At 45.2% G+C, this 19333-nt stretch overlaps 1 protein-coding gene across 3 annotated transcripts in view; it reads left to right on the top strand.

Annotated features, from left to right (window-relative positions):
• LOC115159279 (ras-specific guanine nucleotide-releasing factor 2-like) overlaps positions 1-19333 on the top strand; it is a 45966-nt gene that overhangs the window by 15663 nt on the left and 10970 nt on the right. For all 3 annotated transcript variants that reach the window (XM_029708846.1, XM_029708844.1, XM_029708845.1), the window contains exons 2-11: positions 4255-4361; positions 5175-5322; positions 9604-9947; positions 10062-10141; positions 10236-10429; positions 10631-10740; positions 11407-11525; positions 11886-12049; positions 18936-19002; positions 19110-19246. In XM_029708846.1, coding sequence (XP_029564706.1) covers positions 4255-4361; positions 5175-5322; positions 9604-9947; positions 10062-10141; positions 10236-10429; positions 10631-10740; positions 11407-11525; positions 11886-12049; positions 18936-19002; positions 19110-19246 — 1470 coding nt within the window. The remainder of the gene's footprint in view (positions 1-4254; positions 4362-5174; positions 5323-9603; positions 9948-10061; positions 10142-10235; positions 10430-10630; positions 10741-11406; positions 11526-11885; positions 12050-18935; positions 19003-19109; positions 19247-19333) is intronic.

The following is a 19333-nucleotide window of genomic DNA, read 5'->3' as shown; positions in this document are numbered from 1 at the left end:
CTCTCTCCTGTTCACTCTCCTGTCCTCTCTCCTGTCCTCTCTCCTGTCCTCTCTCCTGTCCTCTCTCCTGTCCTCTCTCCTGTTCACTCTCCTGTTCTCTCTCCTGTCCTCTCTCCTGTCCTCTCTCCTGTTCACTCTCCTGTCCTCTCTCCTGTCCTCTCTCCTGTTCACTCTCCTGTTCTCTCTCCTGTCCTCTCTCCTGTCCTCTCTCCTGTCCTCTCTCCTGTCCTCTCCTGTCCTCTCTCCTGTCTCTCTCCTGTTCTCTCTCCTGTCCTCTCTCCTGTCCTCTCTCCTGTCCTCTCTCCTGTCCTCTCTCCTGTCCTCTCTCCTGTTCTCTCTCCTGTCCTCTCTCCTGTTCTCTCTCCTGTCCTCTCTCCTGTCCTCTCTCCTGTACTCTCTCCTGTCCTCCCTCCTGTCCTCTCTCCTGTCCTCTCTCCTGTTCACTCTCCTGTTCTCTCTCATGTCCTCTCTCCTGTTCTCTCTCCTGTTCTCTCTCCTGTCCACTCTCCTGTCCACTCTCCTGTCCACTCTCCTGTCCACTCTCCTGTCCACTCTCCTGTCCACCCTCCTGTCCTCTCTCCTGTCCTATCTCCTGTCCTCTCTCCTGTTCTCTCTCCTGTTCACTCTCCTGTCCTCTCTCCTGTTCTCTCTCCTGTCCACTCTCCTGTCCTCTCTCCTGTCCTCTCTCCTGTTCACTCTCCTGTTCTCTCTCCAGTCCTCTCTCCTGTCCTCTCTCCTGTTCACTCTCCTGTCCTCTCTCCTGTTCTCTCTCCAGTCCTCTCTCCTGTCCTCTCTCCTGTTCTCTCTCCTGTCCTCTCTCCTGTTCTCTCTCCTGTCCTCTCTCCTGTCCTCTCTCCTGTTCTCTCTCCTGTCCTCTCTCCTGTCCTCTCTCCTGTCATCTCTCCTGTCCTCTCTCCTGTCCTCTCTCCTGTCCTCTCTCCTGTCCTCTCTCCTGTTCACCCTCCTGTCCTCTTTCCTGTCCTCTCTCCTGTCCTCTCTCCTGTCCTCTCTCCTGTTCACTCTACTGTTATCTCAAATCAAATCAAAATCAAATCAAATGTATTTATATAGCCCTTCTTACATCAGCTGATGTCACAAAGTGCTGTACAGAAACCCAGCCTAAAACCCCAAACAGCAAGCAATGCAGGTGTAGAAGCACGGTGGCTAGGAAAAACTCCCTAGAAAGGCCGAAACCTAGGAAGAAACCTAGAGAGGAACCAGGCTATGAGGGGTGGCCAGTCCTCTTCTGGCTGTGCCGGGTGGAGATTATAACAGTACATGGCCTAGATGTTCAAATGTTCATAAATGACCAGCATTGTCAAATAATAATAATCATAGGAGTTGTCGAGGGTGCAACAAGTCAGTAACACGAGAGTAAGTGTCAGTTGGCTTTTTCATAGCCGATCTTTGAGAGTGTCTCTACCGCTCCTGCTGTCTCTAGAGAGTTGAGAACAGCAGGTCTGGGACAGGTAGCACGTCCGGTGAATAGGTCAGGGTTCCAGCAGGTCTGGGACAACAGGTCTGGGACAGGTAGCACGTCCGGTGAACAGGTCAGGGTTCCATAGCTGCAGGCAGAACAGTTGGAACTGGAGCAGCAGCACGGCCAGGTGAACTGGGGACAGCAAGGAGTCATCAAGCCAGGTAGTCCTGAGGCATGGTCCTAGGGCTCAGGTCCTCCGAGAGAGAGAAAGAAAGAAAGAGAAAGAGAGAATTAGAGAGAGCATATTTAAATTCACACAGGACACCGGAAAAGACAAGAGAAATACTCCAGATGTGACAGACTGACCCTAGCCCCCCGACACATAAACTACTGCAGCATAAATACTGGAGGCTGAGACAGGAGGGGTCAGGAGACACTGTGGCCCCATCCGATGAAACCCCCGGACAGGGCCAAACAGGTAGGATATAACCCCACCCACTTTGCCAAAGCACAGCCTCCACACCACTGGAGGGATATCTCCAACCACCAACATACCATCCCGGGACAAGGCCGAGTATAGCCCACAAAGATCTCCGCCACGGCACAGCCCAAGGGGGGGCGCCAACCCAGACAGGAAGACCACGTCAGTGACTCAACCCACTCAAGTGACGCACCCCTCCCAGGGACGGCATGGAAGAACACCAGTAAGCCAGTGACTCAGCCCCCGTAATAGGGGTAGAGGCAGAGAATCCCAGTGGAAAGAGGGGAAACCGGCTAGGCAGAGACAGCAAGGGCGGTTCGTTGCTCCAGCCTTTCCGTTCACCTTCACACCCCTGGGCCAGACTACACTTAATCATAGGACCTACTGAAGAGATAAGTCTTCAGTAAAGACTTAAAGGTTGAGACTGAGTCTGTGTCTCTCACATGGGTAGGCAGACTATTCTATAAAAATGGAGCTCTATAGGAGAAAGCCCTGCCTCCAGCTGTTTGCTTAGAAATTCTAGGAACAATTAGGAGGCCTGCGTCTTGTGACCGTAGCGTACGTGTAGGTATGTACGGCAGGACCAAATCGGAAAGATAGGTAGGAGCAGGCCCATGTAATGCTTTGTAGGTTAGCAGTAAAACCTTGAAATCAGCCCTTGCCTTAACAGGAAGCCAGTGTAGGGAGGCTAGCACTGGAGTAATATGATCAAATGTTTTGGTTCTAGTCAGGATTCTCTCGTGTCCTCTCTCCTGTCCTCTCTCCTGTTCACTCTCCTGTTCTCTCTCCTGTTCTCTTTCCTGTTCTCTCTCCTGTCCTCTCTCCTGTCCTCTCTCCTGTCCTCTATCCTGTTCTCTCTCGTGTTATCTCTCCTGTCCTCTCTCCTGTTCACTCTCCTGTCCTCTCTCCTGTCCTCTCTCCTGTCCTCTCTCCTGTTCACTCTCCTGTTATCTCTCCTGTCCTCTCTCCTGTTCACTCTCCTGTTATCTCTCCTGTCCTCTCTCCTGTCCTCTCTCCTGTTCACTCTCCTGTCCTCTCTCCTGTCCTCTCTCCTGTCCTCTATCCTGTCCTCTCTCCTGTCCTCTCTCCTGTTCACTCTCCTGTTATCTCTCCTGTCCTCTCTCCTGTTCTCTCTCCTGTTCTCTCTCCTGTTCTCTCTCCTGTTCACTCTCCTGTTATCTCTCCTGTCCTCTCTCCTGTCCACCCTCCTGTCCTCTCTCCTGTCCTATCTCCTGTTCTCTCTCCTGTTCTCTCTCCTGTTCACTCTCCTGTCCTCTCTCCTGTTCACTCTCCTGTTATCTCTCCTGTCCTCTCTCCTGTTCACTCTCCTGTTATCTCTCCTGTCCTCTCTCCTGTCCTCTCTCCTGTTCACTCTCCTGTTCTCTCTCCTGTTCTCTCTCCTGTTCTCTCTCCTGTTCACTCTCCTGTTATCTCTCCTGTCCTCTCTCCTGTTCTCTCTCCTGTTCTCTCTCCTGTTCTCTCTCCTGTTCTCTCTCCTGTTCTCTCTCATGTCCTCTCTCCTGTTCACTCTCCTGATCTCTCTCCAGTCCTCTCTCCTGTTCTCTCTCCTGTTCTCTCTCCTGTTCTCTCTCCTGTCCTCTCCTGTTATCTCTCCTGTCCTCTCTCCTGTTCTCTCTCCTGTTCTCTCTCCTGTTCTCTCTCCTGTTCTCTCTCCTGTTCTCTCTCATGTCCTCTCTCCTGTTCACTCTCCTGATCTCTCTCCAGTCCTCTCTCCTGTCCTCTCTCCTGTCCTCTCCTGTTCTCTCTCCTGTCCTCTCCTGTTCTCTCTCCTGTCCTATCCTCTCTCCTGTTCTCTCTTCTGTTCTCTTGGTCAGGGAATTGAGTCACAAAGAGAAGGGCTCATTTGGGATGACATTTCCTGCTTTCCTTGCCCAATAAATATTCTCTCAGGTTTTTAAACAATGAAGTCACGTTTCATATTATGAGAGTATTGTTTATGTGGTGGGAACGCTTAACATGTAGGAAATTGCGTGTTTGTCGGATTCCTTTCAGAGGAAGAACAAGGATAAACACTAGTCAGACAAAAACAGAATCATTCTTCTAATACTGGAATGTGAGTTCTGGGATTGTGAATGTGTGTACATCTACGTGTGTGTGTGTGTGGCTTTCCAGAACATTCTGTGTGACCCTGATTTAGCCTACTGCAGTAAAAGGTTAAGCAGACCAATATAAGCAGACCAAGTGGGGATTGTTTTGTATTCTCGCGTGGACAGATTTTGACAGAAGTGGACCCTCTCACTTCACCTCTTCCTCTCTGGTACCACCTTAAAATGTTGATTCTATTTCCTGTTTACTTCCTGGTAATAGTATTTCGGTTTCCTATTTCCTCCAGCACTACTTCCTGGTGGTGTTTGGCCATGACGGTCAGAAGCCTCTGGAGCTGCGGACGGAGGAGGAGTCAGACTGCAAAAAGTGGGTGGAGTCTATCCAACAGGCCAGGTAAGAGGGTGGAGTCTATCCAACGACAGCACCTCAACGTCTCTTTACAAGAGCCTGGGGGCTAAGAACTCGCAGCTACTGTAGCAGCTAGGGGCTAAGGGAAGGATAGGAGTTAGGCTCTGATTTCGGTCTGGCTTGCTTGTTATACTCATGACACACATGCAAATGCATCAGCTGACTGTCACCTAGGCAGCCGGTATGCCATGTTCTGCTCTGAGACACACAGTGACTGTGTAGTGATCCTCACACTAAACACACACACACACACACACACACACACACACACACACACACACACACACACACACACACACACACACACACACACAACCCCCTCTCCACACGTCTGCTCCATTTGTAAGAGCTCTGCTTGGAGCAGTTCACATTTAGGTCACACTCTGGTGCCGTACCCACCAGAGTAATTACATCACAGCCCTAACCTCGACACTCCGCCTCGCTCTCTCTCCCCCCCTCCTCTCTCTGTCTCTATCCAGCACTTTCTCTCTCTCTTCACCCCACTACTGTAACTTCTCTGTCTCGCTCTCTCTACACCTCCCACGTTCTCTCTCTATCTCGCCCTCTCTCTCTCGTTATCTCTCCCTCTCTATCTCTCCCTCTCTCTCTCGTTATCTCTCTCTCTCTCTCTCTAGGTACACTGAGGGATGGTGAATACATTTATGCTATGGTGTTTACTTTTAAATGTTTGTTGGTAATATGCATTGAGCATAATGCTTCTTTGGCGTTCACTGTGCAGTGTGTACCATGTCGACTGGGTTTAAACTCACCATTCCACACTTACAATTCTACATGTAGTTACTCTGACATCATCATTGAGCGCGAGGTCCTGATGCAGAAGTACATCCACCTGGTCCAAATCATGGAGACAGAGAAGGTGGCGGCCAACCAGCTACGCACCCAGCTAGAGGACCAGGACACAGAGATAGAGAGGCTGAAAGCAGAGGTACACACACATTTACACGGTCTCCCGCACACTCACGTACACACACACACACACACACACACACACACACACACACACACACACACACACACACACACACAAACACACACACACACACATGCTCACTCACATGCACACACGGCCACATGCCCCACACGCATGCTCACACACACACACACAAATAAAGGTTTCCGTTAGGCAAGGGGATCTTGCTAGTGTTTGATGTGTGTTGACTGTTGTGTGATGACTGTTGTGTGTTGACTGTTGACTGTTGTATGTTGACTGTTGTGTGTTGACTATTGACTGTTGACTGTTGAATGTTGACTGTTGAATGTTGTGTGTTGACTGTTGTGTGTTGACTGTTGTGTGTTGACTATTGACTGTTGAATGTTGACTGTTGAATGTTGTGCGTTGACTGTTGTGTTGACTGTTGTGTGTTGACTATTGACTGTTGACTGTTGAATGTTGACTGTTGAATGTTGTGTGTTGACTGTTGGGTGTTGACTGTTATGTGTTGACTGTTGACTGTTGAATATTGACTGTTGAATGTTGTGTGTTGACTGTTGTGTGTTGACTGTTGACTGTTGACTGTTGTGTGTCGACTGTTGTGTGTTGACTGTTGTGTGTTGACTGTTGTTTGATGACTGTTGTGTTGACTGTGGACTGTTGTGTGTTGACTGTTGTGTGTTGACTGTTGTGTGTTGACTGTTGTGTGATGACTGTTGTCTTTTGACTGTTGTGTGTTGACTGGTATTGTTGACTGTTGGGTGTTGACTGTTGTGTGTTGAATGTTGTCTGTTGACTGTTGTGTGTTGACTGTTGTGTGATGACTGTGGACTGTTGTGTGTTGTATGTTGACTGTTGTGTGTTGACTATTGACTGTTGACTGTTGAATGTTGTGTGTTGACTGTTGTGTGTTGACTGTTGTGTGTTGACTATTGACTGTTGACTGTTGAATGTTGACTGTTGAATGTTTTGTGTTGACTGTTGTGTGTTGACTGTTGTGTGTTGACTGTTGACTGTTGACTGTTGAATGTTGTGTGGTGACTGTTGACTGTTGTGTGTCAACTGTTGTGTGTTGACTGTTGTGTGTTGACTGTGACTGTTGTGTGTTGACTGTTGACTGTTGTGTGTTGACTGTTGTGTGGTGACTGTTGACTGTTGTGTGTCGACTGTTGTGTGTTGACTGTTGTCTGTGGACTGTTGTGTGTTGACTGTTGTGTGTTGACTGTTGTGTGATGACTGTTGTCTTTTGACTGTTGTGTGTTGACTGGTAGTGTTGACTGTTGTGTGTTGACTGTTGGGTGTTGAATGTTGTCTGTTGACTGTTGTGTGTTGACTGTTGTGTGATAACTGTGGACTGTTGTGTGTTGACTGTGTGTTGACTGTTGACTGTTGTGTTGACTGTTGACTGTTGGGTGTTGACTGTTGTGTGTTGAATGTTGTCTGTTGACTGTTGTGTGTTGACTGTTGTGTGATAACTGTGGACTGTTGTGTGTTGACTGTATGTTGACTGTTGACTGTGTGTTAACTGTTGACTGTTGTGTGGTGACTGTGTGTTGACTGTTGACTGTTGTGTGGTGACTGTGGACTGTTGTGTGTTGACTGTTGACTGTTGTATGTTGACTGTTGTGTGTTGACTATTAACTGTTGACTGTTGAATGTTGACTGTTGAATGTTTTGTGTTGACTGTTGTGTGTTGACTGTTTTGTATTGACTATTGACTGTTGAATGTTGAATGTTGTGTGTTGACTGTTGACTGTTGTGTGTCGACTGTTGTGTGTTGACTGTTGTGTGTTGACTGTTGTGTGTTGACTGGTAGTGTTGACTGTTGACTGTTGTGTGTCGACTGTTGTGTGTTGAATGTTGTCTGTTGACTGTTGTGTGTTGACTGTTGTGTGTTGACTGTGGACTGTTGTGTGTTGACTGTGTGTTGACTGTTGACTGTTGTGTGGTGACTGTGTGTTAACTGTTGACTGTTGTGTGTTGACTGTTGTGCGGTGACTGTGTGTTGACTGTTAACTGTTGTGTGGTGACTTGGGACTGTGTGTGTTGACTGTTGACTGTTGACTGTTGTGTGTTGACTATTGACTGTTGAATGTTGAATGTTGTGTGTTGACTGTTGTGTGTTGACTGTTGTGTGTTGACTGTTGTGTGTTGACTATTGACTGTTGACTGTTGTGTGTCGACTGTTGTGTGTTGACTGTTGTGTTGACTGTGGACTGTTGTGTGTTGACTGTTGTGTGTTGACTGTTGTGTGTTGACTGTTGTGTGATGACTGTTGTCTTTTGACTGTTGTGTGTTGACTGTTGTGTGTTGAATGTTGTCTGTTGACTGTTGTGTGTTGACTGTTGTGTGATGACTGTGGACTGTTGTGTGTTGACTGTGTGTTGACTGTTGACTGTTGTGTGGTGACTGTGTGTTAACTGTTGACTGTTGTGTGGTGACTGTGTGTTTACTGTTGTGTGGTGACTGTGTGTTGACTGTTGACTGTTGTGTGGTGACTGTGGACTGTTGTGTGTTGTATGTTGACTGTTGTGTGTTGACTATTGACTGTTGACTGTTGAATGTTGTGTGTTGACTGTTGTGTGTTGACTGTTGTGTGTTGACTATTGACTGTTGACTGTTGAATGTTGACTGTTGAATGTTTTGTGTTGACTGTTGTGTGTTGACTGTTGTGTGTTGACTGTTGACTGTTGACTGTTGAATGTTGTGTGGTGACTGTTGACTGTTGTGTGTCAACTGTTGTGTGTTGACTGTTGTGTGTTTACTGTGACTGTTGTGTGTTGACTGTTGACTGTTGTGTGTTGACTGTTGTGTGGTGACTGTTGACTGTTGTGTGTCGACTGTTGTGTGTTGACTGTTGTCTGTGGACTGTTGTGTGTTGACTGTTGTGTGTTGACTGTTGTGTGATGACTGTTGTCTTTTGACTGTTGTGTGTTGACTGGTAGTGTTGACTGTTGTGTGTTGACTGTTGGGTGTTGAATGTTGTCTGTTGACTGTTGTGTGTTGACTGTTGTGTGATAACTGTGGACTGTTGACTGTTGTGTGTTGACTGTTGGGTGTTGAATGTTGTCTGTTGACTGTTGACTGTTAACTGTTGTGTGGTGACTTGGGACTGTGTGTGTTGACTGTTGACTGTTGACTGTTGTGTGTTGACTATTGACTGTTGAATGTTGAATGTTGTGTGTTGACTGTTGTGTGTTGACTGTTGTGTGTTGACTGTTGTGTGTTGACTATTGACTGTTGACTGTTGTGTGTCGACTGTTGTGTGTTGACTGTTGTGTTGACTGTGGACTGTTGTGTGTTGACTGTTGTGTGTTGACTGTTGTGTGTTGACTGTTGTGTGATGACTGTTGTCTTTTGACTGTTGTGTGTTGACTGTTGTGTGTTGAATGTTGTCTGTTGACTGTTGTGTGTTGACTGTTGTGTGATGACTGTGGACTGTTGTGTGTTGACTGTGTGTTGACTGTTGACTGTTGTGTGGTGACTGTGTGTTAACTGTTCACTGTTGTGTGGTGACTGTGTGTTTACTGTTGTGTGGTGACTGTGTGTTGACTGTTGACTGTTGTGTGGTGACTGTGGACTGTGTGTGTTGACTGTTGACTGTTGTATGTTGACTGTTGTGTGTTGACTATTGACTGTTGAATGTTGAATGTTGTGTGTTGACTGTTGTGTGTTGACTGTTGTGTGTTGACTGTTATGTGTTGACTATTGACTGTTGACTGTTGAATGTTGACTGTTGAATGTTTTGTGTTGACTGTTGTGTGTTGACTGTTGTGTGTTGACTATTGACTGTTGACTGTTGAATGTTGACTGTTCAATGTTGTGTGTTGACTGTTGTGTGTTTACTGTTGTGTGTTGACTATTGACTGTTGACTGTTGAATGTTGACTGTTGAATGTTGTGTGTTGACTGTTGTGTGTTGACTGTTGACTGTTGTGTGTCGACTGTTGTGTGTTGACTGTTGTGTGTTGACTGTTGTGTGTTGACTGTTGTGTGATGACTGTTGTCTTTTGACTGTTGTGTGTTGACTGGTGGTGTTGACTGTTGACTGTTGTGTGTTGACTGTTGTGTGTTGAATGTTGTCTGTTGACTGTTGTGTGTTGACTGTTGTGTGATGACTGTGGACTGTTGTGTGTTGACTGTGTGTTGACTGTTGTGTGGTGACTGTGGACTGTTGTGTGTTGACTGTTGACTGTTGTGTGGTGACTGTTGACTGTTCTGTGTTGACTGTTGTGTGTCGACTGTTGTATGTTGACTGTTGACTGTGTGCTTCCAGATCGTGCTGTTGAACAAGGCCAAGGAGAGAATGCTGCCTTACCAGACCAACCAGGAGGAGGAGGACCCAGACATTAAAAAGATCAAAAAGGTCCAGAGTTTCATGCGAGGCTGGCTGTGTCGGAGGAAGTGGAAGATCATCGTCCAGGACTACATCTGTTCCCCCCACGCTGAGAACATGAGGAAGAGGAACCACATTGTGTTCAACATGGTGGAGGCAGAGACCGAGTACGTCTGCCAGCTCTCTGTCCTGGTCAACTTCTTCCTCAGGCCGCTACGTATGGCAGCCAGCTCCAAGAAACCTCCCATCAGCCACGATGACGTTAGCAGCATCTTCCTCAACAGGTAACACACCGTCTGGCCCCCCTCCACAAACAACCCATAGCCCCTACCCCTAGACACTTGCGAACGGATTGAATAGATTTAATAGCAATACCTTTTTCTTCTTTGTGTCCCCAGTGAGACCATCATGTTCCTCCATGAGATCTTTCATCAGGGCCTGAAGGCTCGGATAGCCAACTGGCCTACTCTGGTGCTGGGTGAGATAGGAGGCGTCTATGCTGGGTCAAATCCACTCTAGCTAACCTCTACCACTATCTTGGTGTGGAATGTTTTATGTGTCTGTCTCTCTAGCGGACCTGTTTGACATCCTGCTGCCCATGCTGAACATCTACCAGGAGTTTGTGAGGAACCACCAGTACAGCCTGCAGGTGCTGGCCAACTGTAAACAGAACAGGGACTTGGACAAGCTGCTGAAGCAGTATGAGGCGAACGCTGCCTGTGAGGGACGCATGCTGGAGACCTTCCTCACGTACCCCATGTTCCAGGTAGCACGTCGCACACGTCACACACACACGCGTCCAGACCTCATTAACCTCCGCCCTTTCACCCCTCCTCTTCCACATGTTAGTATAGGCCCAGACCTGACTGACTGACTGGCTGACTGACTGGCTGACTGACTGGCTGACTGACTGGCTGACTGACTGACAGACAGACAGACTGACTGATGCCTCTCCGTTGTGTTTTAGATCCCTCGTTACATCATCACTCTCCATGAGCTGCTGGCACACACGCCTCATGAGCACGTGGAGCGCAAGAGCCTGGAGTTCGCCAAGTCCAAACTAGAGGAGCTGTCAAAGTGAGGATAACGGAGCTGTAGCGGTTGTGTAGTAGATAATGTAGTTAACAGTGGTTGTGTAGTAGATAATGTAGTTAACAGTGGTTGTGTAGTAGATAATGTAGTTAACAGTGGTTGTGTAGTAGATCATGTAGTTAACAGTGGTTGTGTAGTAGATCATGTAGCCAACAGTGGTTGTGTAGTAGATAATGTAGTTAACAGTGGTTGTGTAGTAGATCATGTAGCCAACAGTGGTTGTGTAGTAGATAATGTAGTTAACAGTGGTTGTGTAGTAGATCATGTAGCCAACAGTGGTTGTGTAGTAGATAATGTAGTTAACAGTGGTTGTGTAGTAGATCATGTAGCCAACAGTGGTTGTGTAGTAGGCAATGTAGTTAACAGTAGTTGTGTAGTAGATAATGTAGTTAACAGTGGTTGTGTAGTAGGTAATGTAGTTAACAGTAGTTGTGTGGTAGGTAATGTAGCCAACAGTAATTGTGTGGTAGGTAATGTAGTTAATAGTGGTTGTGTAGTAGATCATGTAGTTAACAGTGGTTGTGTAATAGGTAATGTAGTTAACAGTAGTTGTGTGGTAGGTAATGTAGCCAACAGGAATTGTGTGGAAGGTAATGTAGTTAACAGTGGTTGTGTGGTGGATAATGTAGCTAACGGTGGTTGTGTTGTCAGGATGATGCATGATGAGGTGAGCGATACAGAGAACATTCGTAAGAATCTGGCCATCGAGAGAATGATCGTAGAAGGCTGTGACATATTACTGGATACCAGCCAGACCTTTGTCAGACAGGGTGAGTACACACACACACACACATACTGTACAAATGCACTCACTAACTCACACACACACACACACACACACACACACACACACACACACACACACACACACACACACACACACACACACACACACACACACACACACACTCACACACACACACACGCGCACACACACACACACACACACACACACACACACACACACACACACACACACACACACACCAGCCAGAGTCCAGAGCATTATAAGATGGTTACCTGTAACTGTCATCAGTAGTACAGTATGTGTAACTTATGTTTTTTGTTTTTTCCCCCTCCCACCAAACACACACACACACACACACACACACACTCTCTCTACCCATCAGGCTCTCTGATCCAGCTCCCATCCAGCAGTGAACGGGGCATGCTCAGTAAGGTCCGTCTGGGCTCTCTGTCCCTCAGGAAGGAAGGAGAACGACAGTGCTTCCTGTTTACAAAACACTTCCTTGTCTGCACACGCACCTCCGGGGGAAAGCTGCACCTGCTCAAGGTGAGAGTCAAACACACACACAGACACATATGCATGTACAGATGTCAGATCTTAATTTGATCGCTGTTTTGTCGCGTGAAATTTTCCTGCGCAACAGGGACTTCAAATGAGTCTCATGATTTAGATGCTTTCACAAAAACATATTCAGGGGGCAGTCGAGTCATTCAGACCAGTGCCAGCTATCAAAATCCTATTCTGTCTCTGACTTTGCTCAAAGGCTCAAGCTAGACAATGTCCTACTGCTACTGTAGGCCTATAGGTCCTACCACCGCCACATTCATATGGACTTATCTGAAATGTATCCATACACGTGTGTCCATTAGGCATATGGATAAAACATTTTATCAGCATGAATTAGATTGAGCAATAAAATCCCCACTTTTATTCCTTAGGCTGGGATCCGCACTAAGCAGCTGTTGCAAGAGCGCATTTTTCACTGGCTGTCCACTTGTTTCAAAAACAATGATTGATAGGCAGCTTAAACTTCTTGAATTCAACTATTATTGGGTTCAAATACACATTTAGATTTGTGAATAGCCATCCACAACAACCACAATCCGTACGGCGCAAATAGCTCAATGAGAGAACAGCAGTGTGATTCACATCAATGTGCTATGTAGATATCAATAATAAGTTATATCTGTAGACCACACCACTGCTGTCATCCTTAACTCCAAGCGTTTATTCATGTTGGATAATCTTTGGATGCCGACAGCAGTCGTACCATTGGAAGACATAGCTTGGACTGTAGCCTACAAAAAGCCTATTCCTGCTATTTACCCGCGATCCATCAAACACATTTGGTGTGTCATCATAGTGGTCTCTGACTTGTGGTCAGACTCGCTCAGGTGGAACAAACTTGAACTTGCGCCTTTTTCAATGCTGATTTGAGTGTCATTGAGAAACGTATCCCCAAAAAATGTGCAAGCATCCTTTCCAAATTTAAAAGTCATCCTCGGAGTAATCATCAGGTTTTTCAAAAGTATCTGTAATCTGAATACAATATTTTTGCTGTTAACGTAATGGATTATAGTTACCGTTTTTTGTTGTTGTTGCAATCCCTCACATGTAACGGATTACGTGTAATCTGTTACTCCCCAACCCTGATAGGCTACACCTAAACTATACCCTAGTGTAGCCTATCAAAACTAATCACACATAGGCCTGTAATATCAAATGTAAAGACGAGATGTAAAAGCAGGCAAAAAAACTTGGCCCATGATTTTTAAGATCTACAGTGTATTATATAAAAAAATGTAAAAAAGATTTTAAGGTTTATCACGAACGTAAGGTTATGAGTCAACTGTCAATCATGGCCTGGGGTAGTCTAGTTGTTAGGACCGCTGCTTTATAATACCGACATGTCTGTAATACCAACATGCTTCAAATAGACCACCACAGTCCCTGTGCACAAGAACGCTAAGGTAATCTGCCTAAATGACTACTGACCTGTAGCAATCACGTCTGTAGCCATGAAGTGCTTTGAAAGGCTGGTCATGGCTCACATCAACACCATCATCCCAGAAACCCTAGACCCACTCCAATGTGCATACCGCCCCAACAGATCCACAGATGATGCAATCGCTATTGCACTCAACACTGCCCTTTCCCATCTGGACAAATGGAACACCTATGTGAGAATGCTGTTCATTGACTACAGCTCAACGTTCAACACCATAGTGCCCACAAAGCTCATCACTAAGCTAAGGACCCTGGGACTAAACACCTCCCTCTGCAACTGGATTGTGGACTTCCTGATGTGCCGCCCCCAGGTGGTAAAGGTAGGTAACAACACATCCGCCACGCTGATCCTCAACACAGGGGCCCCTCAGGGGTGCGTGCTCAGTCTCCTACTGTATTCCCTGTTCACTCATGACTGCACGGCCAGGCACGACTCCAACACCATCATTAAGTTCGCTGATGACAACAGTGGTAGGCCTGATCACCGACAACGATGAGACAGCCTATAGGGAGGAGGTCAGAGACCTGGCCGTGTGGTGCCAGGACAACAACCTCTCCCTCAACGTGATCAAGACAAAGGAGATGATTGTGGACTACAGGAAAAGGAGGACCAAGCACGCCCCATTCTCATTGACGGGGCTGCAGTGGAGTAGGTTGAGAACTTGAAGTTCCTTGGTGTCCACATCACCAACAAACTATCATGGTCCAAACACACCATGACAGTTGTGAAGAGGGCACGACAACGCCTGTTCCTCCTCCCTCAGGAGACAGAAAAGAATTGTCGTGGGTCTTCAGATCCTCAAAGCTTCTACAGCTGCACCATCGAGAGCATCTTGACTGGTTGCGTCACTGCCTGGTATGGCAACTGCTCAGACGCCGACCGCAAGGCACTACATCCAGGACCTCTATACCAGGCGATGTCAGAGGAAGGCCCTAAAAATTGTGAAAGACTCCAGCCACCTTAGTCATAGACTGTTCTCTTTGCTACCGCACGGCAAGCGATACCAGAGCGCCAAGTCTAGGTCCAAAAGGGTTTTTAACAGCTTCTACCCCCAAGCCATAAGACTCCTGAACACCTAATCAAAGGGCTACCAAGATCCCTCTTTTACGCTGATGCTACTCTCTGTTTATTATTTACACATGGTCACTTTAACTCTACCTACATGTACATATTACCTCAATTACCTCGACTAACCAATGCCCCCGCACATTGACGCTGTACAGGTACCCCCTGTATATAGCCTCGCTATTGTTATTTTACTGCTGCTGTTTAATTATGTTACTTTTTTGTCATTCTTTTTTTTACTTATCCTATTTTTTACTTAACACGTTTTTCTTAAAACATTGTTGGTTAAGGGCTTGGACGTAAGCATTTCACTGTAAGGTCTACACCTGTTGTATTCGCCGCATGTGACAAATAAATGTAGGTTTTACGTATAGGCCTACCCTGTCGGCGTGGGTTCGATTCCATCCCATACCCTTCTGGCACAAATAACAAAATCCCGCCAATTGACTTGATTTAGTTACACATTTCAAGTATGGACAGTCCAGGGATATTTTACCCCCGATCTTGATAAGAAATCAGCATACTAGACACTTTTATTATAAAGACAGATGTATTTAATGGATAACATGCTGTAAAAAGGAAACTGATAAGAAAACCAATATCTCAATATACAATAAAGATATTTATCATACAAAAGAGCCCAAACTCCGAGTGATGTTTCAAGTGTTTACTTCGGCGAAGATGTAACAGTCGAATACATACTGTACATTCAGTACAGCACCGTGTTCATTTATACCCTTAGCTCTCACCCCCTCCCTTCCATAAAGATGTACTTCAGTACTTTTCCATCAGCCAAGATTTATTTGTGCTCCTCCGTGCATTTCACAGTCAGGAGAGGCAATGAGTAACTGGGTGTAGACATTCCTACAGTCTACTGCAATCCATGAAATAATTGGACTTCTCATGCACAAAAGCTTAAACCCAACACTACTTTCACTCTCTAAAGATATATAAAAACAATCTATTCATACTAAGAGTGTCACGGTTGTCGTAGAGAGAAGCGGACCAAAGTGCAGCGTGTGTGTCGTTCCACATTTTATTTATATTGTGAAACTATGCAATAAATAAATACACTGAATGAAAAAACCCAACAAAACGTGACGCAGAGATGAACACATACACAACTCAAAATGAATCTCCCACAAAACCCAGGTGGAAAAAAACCCTACTTAAGTATGATCTCCAATTAGAGACAATGAGGACCAGCTGCCTCTAATTGGAGATCATCCCAAACAAACCCAACATAGAAATATAAAACTAGAACCTGAACATAGAAATGCAAAACATAGAAAAACACCCCCTGTCACGCCCTGACCTACTCTACCATAGAAAATAACATCTTACTATGGTCAGGACGTGACAAAGAGGACATAATGGTATAAAATAGTAAAGATATAAAACAGCCATTTCAAATCTATTAACAAACAAAGTAATAACAGTGGGCTACACCAACATTAGTTTCATACAAAGTGTGGGGTGAATTGCCACAGTGGATTTGCCGTGGTAAATTAGGAAATACTTGATTTATTTTGTACGGAATTCTTGTCAAATAGATAAATCTCCCTAAGTATGTTCAAAAAGGACTAAGTTGTTCCAATGATAATACCAGCCAGAGGGCGAACATATCTTGAAAGACTTTGGTTGCAACCAGGACTATGGCAACACCGACATCATCTTTTAGGGAGCGGTAATGAGGTGACCAATAATGGCTGCAATTGAGATCAGCTGGGCGGGTGAATCTAGCACGTATTGATGGTTTAACGAGACATCAGCTGGTGATGATCTAGCGCCATCGATGGTTGCAATTGGTCCCTTGTTATTTGATTAATATTCCAATACATTCTCTAAGTTACCCAGTCGCATAATGAATGGTGTGAAAACTGATAGAAGGCTACTGTCTGTGTTTCCCTGTGTGAGTTGATGAGCTGATTTGGGCCATCAGTTGATTGATAGATGAAGGCTCGCCGTAGAACGATAAACTTTCCTCCAGTGCTCGCCCACGTTTTATAGATTTCCATTACCAAACTGTTATGCGCCGGCTACAGTCGCAAAGGCCTGCTGTGCTTCCAGTTTGATGCCGGCATTTGAAGTCATCCTTGTTGTGGATTGAAAGCTTGTATTGTGTGGCTTTAAAATGTCATTTCTTAAGGCTGTCAAGATGTGTATGCGTTTGAGCCTATCCAAAGACTATTTTGTTGAGTTGAGACACGTTTCTTTGATGTGTAAATGATCAGACTATTCGTTTTACTTCTTGAAAACATTGAAATGAATGCAATTAACTTGTGGGCCTAATGTAGGCCATAGGCTATCTAAATGAATTGAAGTCTTTTTTTGTTGCTTACATTGAAGAGCTAGAACAGTGTCGGAAAGATGGAGAAGATAGGGGGACTCAAAGGGCAGTGGGCCGGATTCAAACCATATGTGTGCCAGGGTCAGCTGTTGTAACCCCTGGACCACACAGGCACTGAGGCCATCAATCATCTATTCTTGCTATTGCTTGCCTTACACATATAATAAAACAATTTATATATATATTTTTTTAATGGATTTTCCCAAAAGAAAAATAAGTCTATCCCCTACAAATATGCCCGTTTATTATAATCCACATAAGAATTCACACAAGACGCGCTGTAGCCTGCACATAGTCTACATAGGCTGCTTGAACAGGCGCCCAGTGGACCTGCGGTCTAAGGTACAATGTAGGTATGGTGCTGAATTGTACACAAACACCGCTTCAGCTGCCCCCTGGTGGCGATTCTTAATATTTCTTCAGATATTAAAATCCTCTTTCTGCAGGATTATTTTCCTCCTGTGACAAAACGGGTCAAATTAAGATGCGACATCTGTACTTTCACGTGGTTAGACACATGCACACATATACATACGAAATGTGTTGATATACACTACCGGTCAAAAGTTTTAGAACACCTACTCATTCAAGGGTTTTTCTTTATTTTACTATTTTCTACATTGTAGAATAATAGTGAAGACATCAAAACTATGAAATAACACATATGGAATCATGTAGTAACCAAAAAAGTGTGAAACAAATCAAAATATATTTTATACTTGAGATTCTTCAAATAGCCACCCTTTGCCTTGATGACAGCTTTGCCCACTCCTGGCATTCTCTCAACCAGCTTCATGAGGTAGTCACCTGGAATGCATTTCAATTAACAGGTGTGCCTACTTAACATTTTGTTTGTGGATTTTCTTTCCTTCCTAATGTGTTTGAGCCAATCAGTTGTGTTGTGACAAGGTAGGGGGGTAAACAGAAGATAGCCCTATTTGGTAAAAGACCAAGTTCATTAGAGTTACCAGCCTCAGAAATTGCAGCCCAAATAAATGCTTCACAAAAACACATCTCAACATCAACTGTTCAGAGAAGGTTGTGTGAATCAGGCCTTCGTGGTCAAAGTGCTGCAAAGAAACCACTACTAAAGGACACCAATAAGAAGAAGTGACTTGCTTGGGCCAAGAAACACGATGAAAGGACATTAGACCGGTGGAAATTTGTCCTTTAGTCTGGAGTCCAAATTTGAGATTTTTGGTTCCAACCGCCGTGTCTTTGTGAGGCGCGGTGTGGGTGAACAGATGATCTCCACATGTGTATTTCCCACCGTAAAGCATGGAGGAGGAGGTGTTATGGTGTGGGGGTGCTTTGCTGGGGACACTGTCTGTGATTTATTTAGAATTCAAGGCACACTTAACCAACAAGGCTACCACAGCATTCTGCAGTGATACGCAATCCCATCTGGTTTGGGCTTAGTGGGACTATCATTTGTTTTTCAACAGGACAATGACCCAACACACCTCCAGGCTGTGTAAGGGCTATTTTACCAAGAAGGAGAGTGATGGAGTGCTGCATCAGATGACCTGGCCTCCACAATCCCCCGACCTCAACCAAATTGAGATGGTTTGGGATGAGTTGGACCACAGAGTGAAGGAAAAGCAGCCAACAAGTTCTCAGCATATGTGGGAACTGTTGCAAAAGCATTCCAGGTGAAGCTGGTTGAGAGAATGCCAAGAGTGTGCAAAGCTGTCATCAAGGAAAAGGGTGGCTATTTGAAGAATCTCAAATAAAAAATATATTTTGATTTGTTTGACACTTTTTTGGTTACAACATGATTCCATATGTGTTATTTCATAGTTTTGATGTCTTCACTATTATTCTACAATGTAGAAAATAGTAAAAATAAAGAAAAACCCTTGAATGAGTAGGTGTTCTAAAACGTTTGACCGGTAGTGTATGTAGTAGAAAACATTTGTATGTCATGCAGATTTTGACACATTTCACCTTCCCTCTACACGTGCGTGTTAGATGTATGGCCTCTAACCTCTGCCCTTTGACCCTCACAGCAGGGTGGGGTGTTGTCCCTAATAGAATGTACCCTTGTAGAGGAGCTGGATGCCAACGATGAGGACTGTAAGTATCTTTCATAAAATAATAAATCAATGAATAAGTCAATTCAATCAATCAATCAATACATCAATAAACTATTGACCTTGATCCTTCCCACCTCCCTCCTGTAGACAATGCAGGAGGTCAGGGTTTCAACCACCTGGAGTTTAAAATCGTGGTGGAACCCCCTGATGGCCCCGCCTTCTCTGTCGTCCTATTGGCTCCCTCTCGCCAGGAGAAAGCTGCCTGGACCAGTGACATCAGTCAGGTAAACATACTTGGGGATGAGATGCCCAGTCCCAAATCAACTCCTACACCTACTGCTTCTGCAAGACTCTACACTGATTTTGAAAGA

Source organism: Salmo trutta, chromosome 23 (genome assembly GCF_901001165.1).
Source record: "Salmo trutta chromosome 23, fSalTru1.1, whole genome shotgun sequence".
Classification (NCBI taxonomy): Eukaryota; Metazoa; Chordata; class Actinopteri; order Salmoniformes; family Salmonidae; genus Salmo; species Salmo trutta.
The sequence above is the reverse complement of the archived record's forward strand: the minus strand, read 5'-3'. Positions and strand labels throughout refer to the sequence as shown.